At 44.5% G+C, this 13,398-nt stretch overlaps 1 protein-coding gene across 2 annotated transcripts in view; it reads right to left on the reverse strand.

Moving 5' to 3' along the window:
• Window positions 1–13,398, reverse strand: part of ASTN2 (astrotactin 2) — an 869,558-nt gene that overhangs the window by 485,717 nt on the left and 370,443 nt on the right. For both annotated transcript variants that reach the window (XM_029062728.2, XM_029062729.2), the window contains exon 10: window positions 12,656–12,793. In XM_029062728.2, coding sequence (XP_028918561.1) covers window positions 12,656–12,793 — 138 coding nt within the window. The remainder of the gene's footprint in view (window positions 1–12,655; window positions 12,794–13,398) is intronic.

Genomic DNA, 13,398 nt, shown 5'->3' on the forward strand with positions numbered 1-13,398 from the left:
GCTGTGAGAACGCTTGTCAACCTCCACAGGATTCACAAATTGGAGAGGGACAGGAGGGGAGGGATGTGTGATTGAGGATTGAGATAGGTCAAGAGTCCAGAGAGAAGACAATAATAATAATAATAATGTTGGTATTTGTTAAGCACTTACTATGTGCCGAGCACTGTTCTAAGCGCTGGGGTAGACATAGGGGAATCAGGTTGTCCCACGTGGGGTTCACAGTCTTAATCCCCATTTTTTACAGATGAGGGAACTGAGGCACAGAGAAGTTAAGTGACTCGCCCACAGTCACACAGCCGACAAGTGGCAGAGCTGGGATTCGAACTCATGAGCCCTGACTCCAAAGCCCATGCTCTTTCCACTGAGCCACGCTGCTTCTCCTGGCAGGAAAATAGGATATGAAGCCTCCCCACCACCTAACCCCCAACATCCCATGACCTCACCTAATGCCAGGGAATCAGTCAGGTCTGATTTTTGATGAAAATTAAACTGGAGCCCCCAGCATAAGTCAGTCAAAGAGAAGTTTAAAGAAGAAACAAAATATGAAAGATGGAAGGAAGACAAAACAAAACTGTTGATTGTGTTTTATAAGAGAACCTGGAGAGCAAAGGGGATCACTTGTGTGCAGAATGAAGATAAATTGACAGTGAGTTCAAGAGAAATTCATTCTTCCTCTGGAACATTTGCCTCTCCATCAGGGCCACCTCAAAGGCCTGTCAAGCACAAGCAGACCTTTTGCGTGTGTGTGTTTCTCTCCATTGCTATAACGCTGTAGCCATAAATCACGTCAGCTGCCGCTGCAGCTCAGTGTGGTGATTGATGTGTGCCCAGGTGGGATTATAAACTTTTGTTTTATTGTTAAGATCAGTTACTGGTTAAGAGTTCTGAAGCGGTCCTCTCATTTTGGGCTGGGACCTGAGGTAGGGAGAGCAATCCTGGCATCTAGCAATCAGTTTATCAATGGTACTTACTGTGTGCAGAGCATTGCACTAAGTGCTTGAAAAAGTACAACACAGCAGAGTTGGTAGACACAATCTCTGTCCACAAGGAGAAGCAGCCTGGAATAATGGAGAGCATGGGTCTGGGGGTCACAGGACCTGGGTTCTACACCCGAATCCACCACATCTCTGCTGTATGACTTTGGGCAAGTAACTTAACTTCTCTGAGCCTCAGTTACCTCATCGCAAAAATGGGAATTAAGATGGTGAGCCCCAGATGGGACATGGACTGTGTCCAACCAGATTAGCTTGTATCAACCCCAGCACTTGGTACAGTGCTTGGTACACAGTAGCACATAACAGGTACCATTTAAAATAGAGTTTACAGTTTACAAATGATGACGAAAATTAAAATAAATTACAGATAGTGGAAATAGTAGAGTATAGGTATATGCATTTAAATGCTGTGGGAATGGGGTATCAGAGTGTTTAAGGGGTACACAACCAAATGCATATTCAATGCAAAGGGGAGGATAGATAAGGGAAATATACTCTCCACGGAGACAGCTTCGTGGAGGAGATGTGATTTTAGGAGGGTTTTGAAGGGCTGGGGGAGAAGTGGTGTGTTGTCATATATGTTAATGTTGGTATTTGTTAAGCGCTTACTATGTGCCGAGCACTGTTCTAAGCGCTGGATATATGAAGTGGGTGCAGATTTCCTAGCCCAGGGGAAAACATGGTGTGATAAGGTTGGTGGTGGGATAAGGTACAAAGACTAAGTTGGCTATAGAGGAACAAAGTGTGAAGATTGGGATGTAATAGGATCAATGAAGTAAGGTTAGGCCTTAATTCTAAAGAAAGAAAGCAAAGATCAGTTAAATGATGTCATTGTCCTAGTAATTCTGCCTGGGTATACCTTCTCTGTGGTCTAGGATATACAACAGAAGCTTGGCTGATGGTCCTTACACATATCTCTCATCAGAAAGATCTTAATAGGATATCCACCAGCCTAGCTCAACCCTTTTTTTTAAAGTTGTATTTTTTAAGTGCTTTCAGCTGCTTGACTTTGGGCAAGTAACTTAAATTCTCTGTGCCTCAGTTACCTCATCTGTAAAATGGGGATTAAGACGGTGAGCCCCATGTGAGAAAACCTGACAACCTTGTATCTACGCCAGTGCTTAGAACAGTGCTCAGCACATAGTAAACGCTTAGCCAATACCAACATTATTATTATATGCCGAGCACTGTTCAAAGTGCTGGAGTAGAAATAAGTTAAACACATTGGATGCAGAACATGTCCCATTTGGGGATCATAGTCTTAATCCCCACTTTCCAGATGAGTTAACTGTGGCACAGAAAAGTGAAGTGACTTGCCCAAGGTCACACAACAAACAGGTAGTGGAGCTGGGATTAGAACCCAGGTCCTTATGACTCCTAGGTCCTGGCACTATTTACTAGGCCATAACAGAGAGGGAGCAGTCAAAGATAATCCCAAGATTGCCAGCTTCAGAGAAAAGGATGATAGTGATACTAGTTATTATGTGAGTGAAGTGGAGGAAAATGTTTATGAGGCAAGTTGAGTTCACAGACATATTTAATTTATGTTGTCTTCAGGAGACCCAAGAATGGAACATCCACTTTTTGAATACCAGTGCCAAATCACCCTGTATGTCTTGACTAGCTTCATAACCTTAGTAGAAAAAGTGTGGCCAAGCTGCTTCCTTCCAAAATAATAATAATAATGTTGGTATTTGTTAAGCGCTTACTATGTGCCGAGCACTGTTCTAAGCGCTGGGGTAGACATAGGGGAATCAGGTTGTCCCACGTGGGGCTCACAGTCTTAATCCCCATTTTACAGATGAGGGAACTGAGGCGCAGAGAAGTGAAGTGACTTGCCCACAGTCACACAGCTGACAAGTGGCAGAGCTGGGATTCGAACTCATGAGCCCTGACTCCAAAGCCCGTGCTCTTTCCACTGAGCCACGCTGCACAAAGCCCATATCCCAATTGTCCACTTTGGACCCACAATCATGTACACGACACCTGCCTCCACTGATTTGGAACTCCCAAGAGCACTGCATCCCCATCTGACCTGCTCCTCTACCTTTCATTCATTCATTCAATAGTATTTATTGAGTGCTTACTATGTGCAGAGCACTGTACTAAGCGCTTGGGATGAACAAGTCGGCAACAGATAGAGACAGTCCCTGCCGTTTGACGGGCTTACAGTCTAATCGGGGGAGACGGACAGACAAGAACAATGGCAATAAACAGCGTCAAGGGGTAGAACATCTCGTAAAAACAATGGCAACTAAATAGAATCAAGGCTATGTACAATTCATTAACAAAATAAATAGGGTAACGAAAATATATACAGTTGAGCGGACGAGTACAGTGCTGTGGGAATGGGAAGGGAGAGGTGGAGGAGCAGAGGGAAAAGGGGAAAATGAGGCTTTAGCTGCGGAGAGGTAAAGGGGGGATGGCAGAGGGAGTAGAGGGGGAAGAGGAGCTCAGTCTGGGAATGCCTCTTGGAGGAGGTGATTTTTAAGTAGGGTTTTGAAGAGGGAAAGAGAAACAGTTTGGCGGAGGTGAGGAGGGAGGGCGTTCCAGGACCGCGGGAGGACGTGACCCAGGGGTCGACGGCGGGATAGGTGAGACCGAGGGACGGTGAGGAGGTGGGCGGCAGAGGAGCGGAGCATGCGGGGTGGGCGGTAGAAAGAGAGAAGGGAGAAGAGGTAGGAAGGGGCAAGGTGATGGAGAGCCTTGAAGCCTAGAGTGAGGAGTTTCTGTTTGGAGCGGAGGTCGATAGGCAACCACTGGAGTTGTTTAAGAAGGGGAGTGACATGCCCAGATCGTTTCTGCAGGAAGATGAGCCGGGCAGCGGAGTGAAGAATAGACCGGAGCGGGGCGAGAGAGGAGGAAGGGAGGTCAGAGAGAAGGCTGACACAGTAGTCTAGCCGGGATATAACGAGAGCCCGTAATAGTAAGGTAGCCGTTTGGGTGGAGAGGAAAGGGCGGATCTTAGCGATATTGTAGAGGTGAAACCGGCAGGTCTTGGTAACGGATAGGATGTGTGGGGTGAACGAGAGGGACGAGTCAAGGATGACACCGAGATTGCGGGCCTGAGAGACGGGAAGGATGGTCGTGCCATCCACGGTTATAGAGAAGTCTGGGAGAGGACCGGGTTTGGGAGGGAAGATGAGGAGCTCAGTCTTGCTCATGTTGAGTTTTAGGTGGCGGGCAGACATCCAGGTGGAGACGTCCTGGAGGCAGGAGGAGATGCGAGCCTGAAGGGAGGGGGAGAGGACAGGGGCGGAGATGTAGATCTGTGTGTCATCTGTGTAGAGATGGTAGTCAAAGCCGTGAGAGCGAATGAGTTCACCGAGGGAGTGAGTGTAAATGGAGAACAGAAGAGGGCCAAGAACTGACCCTTGAGGAACTCCAACAGTTAAAGGATGGGAGGGGGAGGAGGCTCCAGCGAAGGAGACCGAGAATGACCGGCCAGAGAGGTAAGAGGAGAACCAGGAGAGGACAGAGTCCGTGAAGCCAAGGTGAGATAAGGTATGGAGGAGGAGGGGATGGTCGACAGTGTCAAAGGCAGCAGAGAGGTCAAGGAGGATTAGAATGGAGTAGGAGCCATTGGATTTGGCAAGAAGGAGGTCATGGGTGACCTTAGAGAGAGCAGTCTCGGTAGAGTGGAGGGGACGGAAGCCAGATTGGAGGGGGTCTAGGAGAGAATGGGAGTTAAGGAATTCTAGGCATCGATTGTAGACGACTCGTTCTAGGATTTTGGAAAGGAAGGGTAGTAGGGAGATAGGACGATAACTGGAGGGGGAAGTGGGGTCAAGAGCGGGTTTTTTTAGGATGGGGGAGACGTGGGCATGTTTGAAGGCAGAGGGGAAGGAGCCCTTGGAGATTGAGTGGTTAAAAATAGAAGCTAATGAAGGTAGGAGGGCAGGGGCGATGGTTTTAAGAAGGTGAGAGGGAATGGGGTCCGAGGCGCAGGTGGAGGGGGTGGCACTTGCGAGGAGGGAGGAGATCTCCTCTGAGGATACTGCAGGGAAGGATGGGAAAGTAGGGGAGGGGGTTGGTGGGGGGGAGGGGAGAGGCGGAGGGGTGACTTTGGGGAGCTCAGACCTGATCGTGTTGATTTTCGTGAGGAAATAGGTGGCCAAATCATTGGGGGTGAGAGATGGGGGAGGGGGAGGAACAGGGGGCCTAAGGAGAGAGTTAAAGGTCCGGAACAATCGGCGGGGGTGACGGGCATGGGTGTCAATGAGGGAGGAGAAGAAGCTTTGCCTGGCGGAGGAGAGGGCAGAGTTACCTGCTCCTTCAGCGACCACATTGATCCCAAGTGAAATGGATGCTAAACCATTTCAATGTGAGGTAAAACACCTCAAATTTGTAGAGTGATTTGATCTTTCCACAGCCCTCTTCATAGTACTCATTTCATTTTTTTTTCTCATGACATCCATAGAAGTAGAGAGAGACAGGAATTATTATCCCTAATTTATATTTGAGGAAACAAGGACACAGAGCAGTTTAGAGAGTTGCCCAAATCCACATAGCAGAGAATGGCAGAGTTAAAACTAGAGTAATAACAGTAATCATTAATTACATTATTAAGTGCTTGTTTATATGCCAAGCACTTTCCTAAACCCTGGAGTTGATGCAAGAGAATCATATCAGAATTATGGGACTCACATGGGGCTCACACTCTTCAAAGCATAGAGAATAGGTACCTTAACCGCTACTTTACAGATAGGAAACTGAGCCTTGGAATAGCATTGAACTTAGAACCCAGATCTTCTGGCTCCCAGGCTTGTGCCCTTTCCACTAGTCTATAATGACTCCCTCAGACTCATTTCTATGGTACCATGTTCCCCTTAGTCCACTGCCCTGAAAGAAAAACGTTGTCCCTTAATTCCCCATGCTCTCCGCCAAGACCCACAGAGCACACAGTCCTAGCTTTAACTGGGAAGGTTTGATACAAGCAGAAAGTTTACACGATTCCAGCAAGTCAGCCTGGTCATATTAGAAGAATAATCTTCCCTCTGTGACACATTCAGTAAACACTGGACCCGCGGGAAGCTAGAATCTTCCCTAGAGCAGAAAACCCATGTAACAAGAACTCCTTTTATCCTTTAGACACTCCTAGGCATCTTCATAAAAACAAGGCTATCGTTGAATCTTTTGCCCTTTGTGTTGTGTAGACTTCATCTGAGCTTTCCAAAAACAGGCTCTCAGCAATTTTCTTCCATTAAACTCTTAGAGCAGAGTGAGCCAAGGGCCTAACAGGACCAGTCTAATGAAAGGTCTGGAAGCACCTGGCATATTTTGCTATTAAGCACAACAAAAGGAGGCATCCACAACTCGCTGTTGGTTGGGAACCACCAGCTAAATTACAGGAGGTTAGTAACATCACCAGAGTCAGGATCTTCCAGCCTGCAAGATTTCTTTTGGGAAGAGAATTTCAAGATTTCTTTTGGGAAGAGAAGGAAACCCCACCCTTCTCTTTCTGGGCACAGCAGCATAACCCTTGAGAGACTTTAATTCCACAAAAGCCTCACACTGTTTCCTTGAAATTGAGTGCTATCCCCAGAATCGTGGGGCATTGAGGTTAAGAAAGCAAACAGTTGTACTTATTGAGCACTTCCTGTGAGCACAGGACTATACTAAGCACTTGGGAGAGTACTTTATAACAGATTTGCTAGGCATGTTCCCTGCCCACAAGAAATCTACAGTTCAGAAACAGGAATGGGAGTCTTTTCTAACCCCAGCAGTTCCAGGTGTCTAATGTGTGACCTTGGAGGAAGTCACTTAATTTAATCCATGAAATGGGGATAAAATACCAGTTCTCCTTCCCCTTAATACTGCGAGCCTCATGTGGGTCAGGAACTGTGTCTGATCTGATTCAATTACACCAGTGCTTAGCACTCTGCTTGGCAGATAAGCCAGCATTTACTAAATAAACTAATGATATTAATCATTATTGTTACTATTATAGTTTTAGCTCTGCCACTAGTCTGCTGTGTGACTTTGACAAGACTAGCGCAAAGTCTACCACAATTATCACTATTATTATTATCATTATTGGGTCACTGGACACTAAGACGTATCTCCAAGGGTGGTCATATAATCAACTTCTTTCTTAATTTTCATCCAGGATTATTTAAGGGCTTACAGGCAGAAGGATGGATTAGCAGCCCCCTCAAGGTCCTTCCCCATCCTATGAATAGGATGCTTTATCAATCAATCGATCCTATATTTTGAGCATTTACTGTCATCAGAGCACTGTACTTAAAACTTGGGATAGTACAATATATCAGAGTAGGTAGATACGTTCCCTGCCCACAGTGAGGTTTATTGTTGATTTCCACAAAATGAAGTTCCTGGGACCTAACAGCATGCCTGAAAAGGTTGGTGGTGATGTACTTGAGTCCTGTTATCAAAACTTTCCACTGGGCATTAAAATACCATTCCAGATCCAGGCACTGTCTGCACTATGGCATAATATCACTGCCTTTACTGTGATTCAGCAGAGTTTCCAGGAAACTCTAGCAACAGAGTCATGACTCCACTAATTTGGACAGCATCCCAGCCCAGAATGCTGGACACCTCCGTCTCGAGATCAGGGCCCTGAGGTCCTCAGCAATCATTCAGTCCACCAGATGGAAATTTCTAGCCATAGGTAGCTGAATGGGGTCTCAGAATCACCACACCCATGAACCTCTGCCTCCGAGACTCCTCTTTGGTGACCGTGCTGATCCTTCTCCAGACAGCACCACCCCGGCTCTATTCCAGGACTGGGGCACCTAATGTTCCATGAATACAAACCCTTCTTCAGCCACCCCAATTTCAGTTTCCAAATGACTTTTATTTTTTAACATGGAGAATCACAATCCTGTTTCAACCTCAGAAGTCCCATTTGAAAAGTGTTTAACTTCTAATTCAGATATTACAGGTCGTTTTTCAGTTTCACTGTATCTCTGAAGACTTCTATAATTCAACATCAAATATTTATTATTACGTTTATTAAAGTTTTAATAATTTAACGTTTCCTGCATGTAAGCGAGATGCTCAGTGAACCAGTTCCCTTTATTCTACCTGGGTCACTCCAATATTTATAACTTGCAGTTTAGGTGTAGGCTTCACTTAGCCCAAAGTAAGTCTTCATTCCTCAAGCTTTTTGTGCTTTTTTTCTTCTCACAGTACACTAATGATATGAATTTCACCTCCTGCCAGTGGCCAAGACCAGCAGGAATCCTCCTCAAATCACTGTTTAAAGAGATTGATTCGAGCTAGTAGGAAACTCATTTGAATATGATTCCCTTTTTTAATAATGGCTAACTAAACTTCGTCTAAGTGTGAGTGAGCGAGTGAGACTCTGTGTGTGTGTGTGTGTGTGTGTGTGTGTGCATGCATGCACGCGCATGCATGCTCGTGTATGTGCAGAATGTCTGCCTGGGGCTTAGTAGAGTGCTTTGAACACAGTAAGCACTTAATAAATACGATTGAATGAATGAATGATCTGAGTGTCAGAACAGTTTCAGGAAAATGCTGCCCTTTCTATGATGCATTTCATTTGGGGGCCACCCAAAGTCACTGTATTAATTGTCAGTGTTAAGAAACTCATTCTCCTCTAAGATCCAGAGTTCTGGAGTGAGATCTGCATTTGTTGAGATAGAAAAGGAAACCTGATGAACTAGTCAAGGAGTGAGAATTAGGTTATGGGCTAGGACTGCATCTACCAACTCTTTGTATTGCACTCCCCCAAGTGTACAGTGCTTGGCATCCGGTAAACAGTCAATAAATACAATTGATTAATCGATTGGCCCAGGCTTACAGTTTCTATAGGCTATAAGACCAACCTGAAACCTGTTCAGCACTGTAGTAAATAATAATAATGATAATATTGATAACAGTAATGACATTTATGCATGTGCCATTTCCAGTTGCCTTCGGATCCCAGTGGGACTCCTTCAGAACTGACACATTTCAGGGTAGGTGGGAAAAATAGGTGGGAAAGCAATCACTAACAGACTAAGAGTAATGGTCAAAAGTGTAGAGTCTTTTTTGAATCAGCCCACAACCTAAAACAGTGAAAGTTAGTAAAAATGTTGAATCAGTAAAAATGCTCTATCAGGAAGATAAAATGAATTCAGAGTAGCGAATTCCAAACTTTCACTGTTTAAGACACTTAGAGGATTAGTTAAGAGGGCTTTGGGATACCAGGAAAAAGCATCTTGGCAAGTTTTAGAGTGCTGACAACTTGTAGCAATAATTGCCCTCTCCTTCATGAGGGAAACAATACCTTTTTAACTCAGAAGAAAGGTGAGATGATACTGTTCAGTCAGTTCCCAGAATTCTTATAGGCTCAAGATTACAGTTTATCAGCAGATTTCTTCCTACCCTGTATTCAGTTCAATCTTTCCCTGGCTCTTGTCCAGTATCTAGTCAAGTGCCTAGTACAGAGTATTGCATCACAAGGCTGCTCCATACATACATAATACTACTACTGCAAGACATTCCCTCTGGTCAGAGTTAAAAGAGGGCATCTACTACTGGTGACTAGATTAAGTGTTTGGGAAAGGCCAACAGAAGCAACAGACACATTACCTGCCCTCAAGGAGCTTAGAGTATAATAGGAGATTCAAACACACAACCTCTCACATTCAAGGAATTCTCAAGGGAAGTTTCAGAATCCTTCAGAGAAAGGAAGGCCTGATAACCCATCTTCCAAATCCTATTAGAAACCTCTTTTCTTCTCTCTCCCTCTCTACCTCCTCTCTCTTTATCCCTGTATCTCCTTAATTTTCTGCTCAGCCACTTTCTTCTAATTTCTTTGGTTTGACTTGCTGGTGGTGTTATTGGCTATCTATAATTATGAACTCTTATATTTTATTAATATTGTAACATCATCTGATTGCACCTTATTAATTCTTCAAAATGCCCAGAGATATGTTTGTCTGAGCAATGCCATGTCAAACAAGGTTTATTAGCCCATCCAGAATAGCTCAACCCAAATGCAGTTTTCTGGTTTTCAATTTGTCGCAATTCTGCTTTTCATCCATATTTCCAGATGGTACAAGGTGGATAAATTTGCTTGAGGTAAGCTGATTTGCCTGATAATACAGTATCACATCTCTCAGCAAGTAGTCAGGACTACTGTTCATATGATTAAGAGTAACAACATCATATTAAACAAGTATTTGGCACTCCCATAGAGTATCTCCACAGTGACACAGTATTCACCTCACCTGTCATTTCTGTATTAACTGCAGGTATTTTTAAACTCTCACCTCTAAACTGAGCTGCCTTCCCCCATTACCCATTTGAGACTGTAGCCACCAATTGGCTATTAAGTATTGCACTGAACCAACCAGATTGCTGCCCTCCCCCCTCCAACCCCCCACTAGCAAGTTACTGCAGCAACTGCAGAAACTCCATCTATAGATGGGCAATCTGAGAGGTGAACTGAGGTAAAATCGACTTGCTGAAGGTCACGTTATGAGTCAGAGCCAGACTTGGAAGCAGGACACTGAGTCTTCATTGCTCCCAGCCTTTTGCTATCAACCTCAGGAATCTCAGCCAGTTTTGCTTTTCCTTAATTTAAGTTCTTCTTGCTCAGAGCTGAAGAAAGCAAACCTTCCTTCAGGCAAACCTGGAAGATGTCTCTTTGTGACAGGTGCTTTACTGAACCCAGGATCAAGATTATCAGGAAGAGATATTATCACCATCAGCAGCATTTACTGACTCCCATAAACTCATTGTAGGCAGAGTATGAATCTACTAACTCGGTTGTACTGTGTTCTACCAAGTGTTTAATACAGTCCTCTGCACATAGTAAGTGCTTATTAATGCCATCAAACACTGATGATTGAGGACCCTCCTGTGCACAAAACACTGTTTTCAGCAACTACTTTGTGCAGAGCCCAGTACTGATCACTTTAGTTGGTACAGAATGCTATTCTGAGAACCTACTGGGGACAAAACTCTATACTGAGTGCTAATGTGTGTAGAACACTGTGCTAGGGATTTTAGGGACATACACAAAAAGAAAAGGTGTGACATTTGCCTTAAAGGGATTTATTCTATAATAGGGTAAATGAATGGGAGCATAATTACCACATGATAGTATCTCCTCTTCTAAGAGGCTGGCAAGCCTCAATACAGTTACAAAGAATTCCAAACTGAGAACCCTGAAAAGTAACCAGCTGTGCTAATGGTTTGTGTAGTCCCAATCACACTCAGTCAATCGTATTTATTGAGCATTTGCTGTGTGCAGAGTAGAGTACTAAGCACTTGGGAGAATACAATGTAATAGACACATTCCCTGTCCACAATGAGTCTAGAGGAGGGGACAGACTTTAATTTAAATAAATAAATAGCACATGTGTACATCAGTGCTGTGGGTCTGGGAGGGAGAATGAATAAAGAGAGCAAGTCAAGGTGATGCAGAAGGGAGTGACAGTGGGAGTGTCAGCTGGGTTCCATTTGTGGCATTCAGAGCAGTGAGGGAATAAGCAAGCAGAGATAGAGCCCACTGCAAAGTGAAAGCAAACATTTGAAATTAAAAAAAAAAATTCTGCTTAAAGTGACTTCAGCAGGGTGCAGATGTGAGGTGATAACAGCAAGAAGTAGATGTGACTGCTGAGTCTATGCCACCAGTGGTTAAGGTTTCTCACTGGAAGAATCACCTAAGGTATTTGGCAAGGTGAATAGATTCAACAGGAATCCCTCCAATAAATGAATAATGTGGGTGGGGAAGAGTACAGAACTACTGAGGCAGTTACCCTGGCATTTACCGTGTAGAGAAAAGGCAATGGCTAAGAGAATAGATTGAAATGATCTAAAACAAAATTAAGAAGTGAAATAACCTCTGACTCTTCTCATATTTACCTGCCATAACCAGCTTTTCCCCATAGTTCTGATAAAATTAACTTTCCAATCTTTCATAGATCCAGCTATTACTCTCCACTCTCCTAGGCAGAACCTCAATACAAGCCTTAAGCAATTTTCAGCTGAATTACTCCATCAGTCTCTTGGTCAATGTCTTGCCTCTGCCCTTCACCCTCTCCGATGTATTCAACATTCAGCAACCACATCATCTTTTTGCAATAGCCATCAAATCACAGCCTCCCTTTCTCAAAATCTGAAAACAGCAGTCCAACTACAACTTGCAACAAACCGAACTCTCTTGACTCTCAGCTTCAAGGCCATCAATCAACTGGTCCATTCATATCAGCTGAATGTTTCTCTTGGCTCACCCTAGCTCTTGGTCTCTACCACAGCTCCTCACAACTGTCCACAAATGACTTGCACACCCCTAAGTCATCGCTCACACAAGATGGATGTCCACAACCCTCCCCTCCTGAAAAGTCCCACAAGATTCCTACTTCTGAAGGAAGACTTCTCTGATTAACCACTGACTACAGATTATTTAGCACTATATAAGCTGGGCATCCATTTCTCCAATTTATATTCTTATTCTTAGGTTGCATATTCATATTTTGTGTTTATCTTTCTCTTCTATTTGAATGTATGCTCCCAAAACGCAGGAACCTTGTTCTAAACACTCTACTTCCTAGTCTCTTAGCACCCAGTTCAATACAGGTCAAATACTGTAGGTGATGAAGATGATGATGATGAATTCCCCATTTGGCAACATTCTTTTCAAATGCAGAGGTGATAGGAGAAATGACCACTCTTCTTACCTGACATCAGCTGGGTCTTCAGTCACCAGCACATCTGTCTTGCAGCTGGCCAGAGGGTTGATGGAAAGTTCCACTGGGGGCACCACAAAGCTCTTGCTGACCGGCAGCCAGAGGCCCTGACCCAAGCTGTATGTGGACCTGGAAGGGAAATGATGAGTCTGCCTGAAGGCATGCAATGGAGGTAACATGCACAGTGGCAAGTGTCCAGGTCAGGAGTCCAAATGCAATGGCCAAGTCTTGGAAGTGAGAGGAGGAGGAGCTGCAGGGAATCCCAAGGGTTGCATGGCTTCTCAACTGCATGCTCCTTGGATGTATCTTGCTGTGTACCACTTGCTTTTAAGACTATAAAACTAAAGGTTGACATTGGGTGAGGGAGAGATAGGTAGAAAGTGCAAGCCAAAACAAATATGGACCTCAGACCACAAACAGTCCCATCTCTGTTCTTCTTTGAGTGACATAGGTGCACGGGACCCAACTCGCTATCGTCTCTGTCCTCGCTGACTGTTCTGATTGAATTTCCATTGGTCTCTCAAGCCCTAGATAGGGCTCACTCTCTAGAGGATGGAAGTGGGCATGGCTAATGCAGTCCCCTCAGACTGGATGCTGCAGAGAGGCATCATAAAGTTATGATGATAAGGCCCTCAGGAGCAATGAGATCCAATTTCTATTGCCATTTTTATGGATACTATTCACCCATCTGATTGCTCCTAGAACTAAGGGTTTCAAGGGCAGAGATTTGGGTT

Source organism: Ornithorhynchus anatinus, chromosome 4 (genome assembly GCF_004115215.2).
Source record: "Ornithorhynchus anatinus isolate Pmale09 chromosome 4, mOrnAna1.pri.v4, whole genome shotgun sequence".
NCBI lineage: Eukaryota > Metazoa > Chordata > Mammalia > Monotremata > Ornithorhynchidae > Ornithorhynchus > Ornithorhynchus anatinus.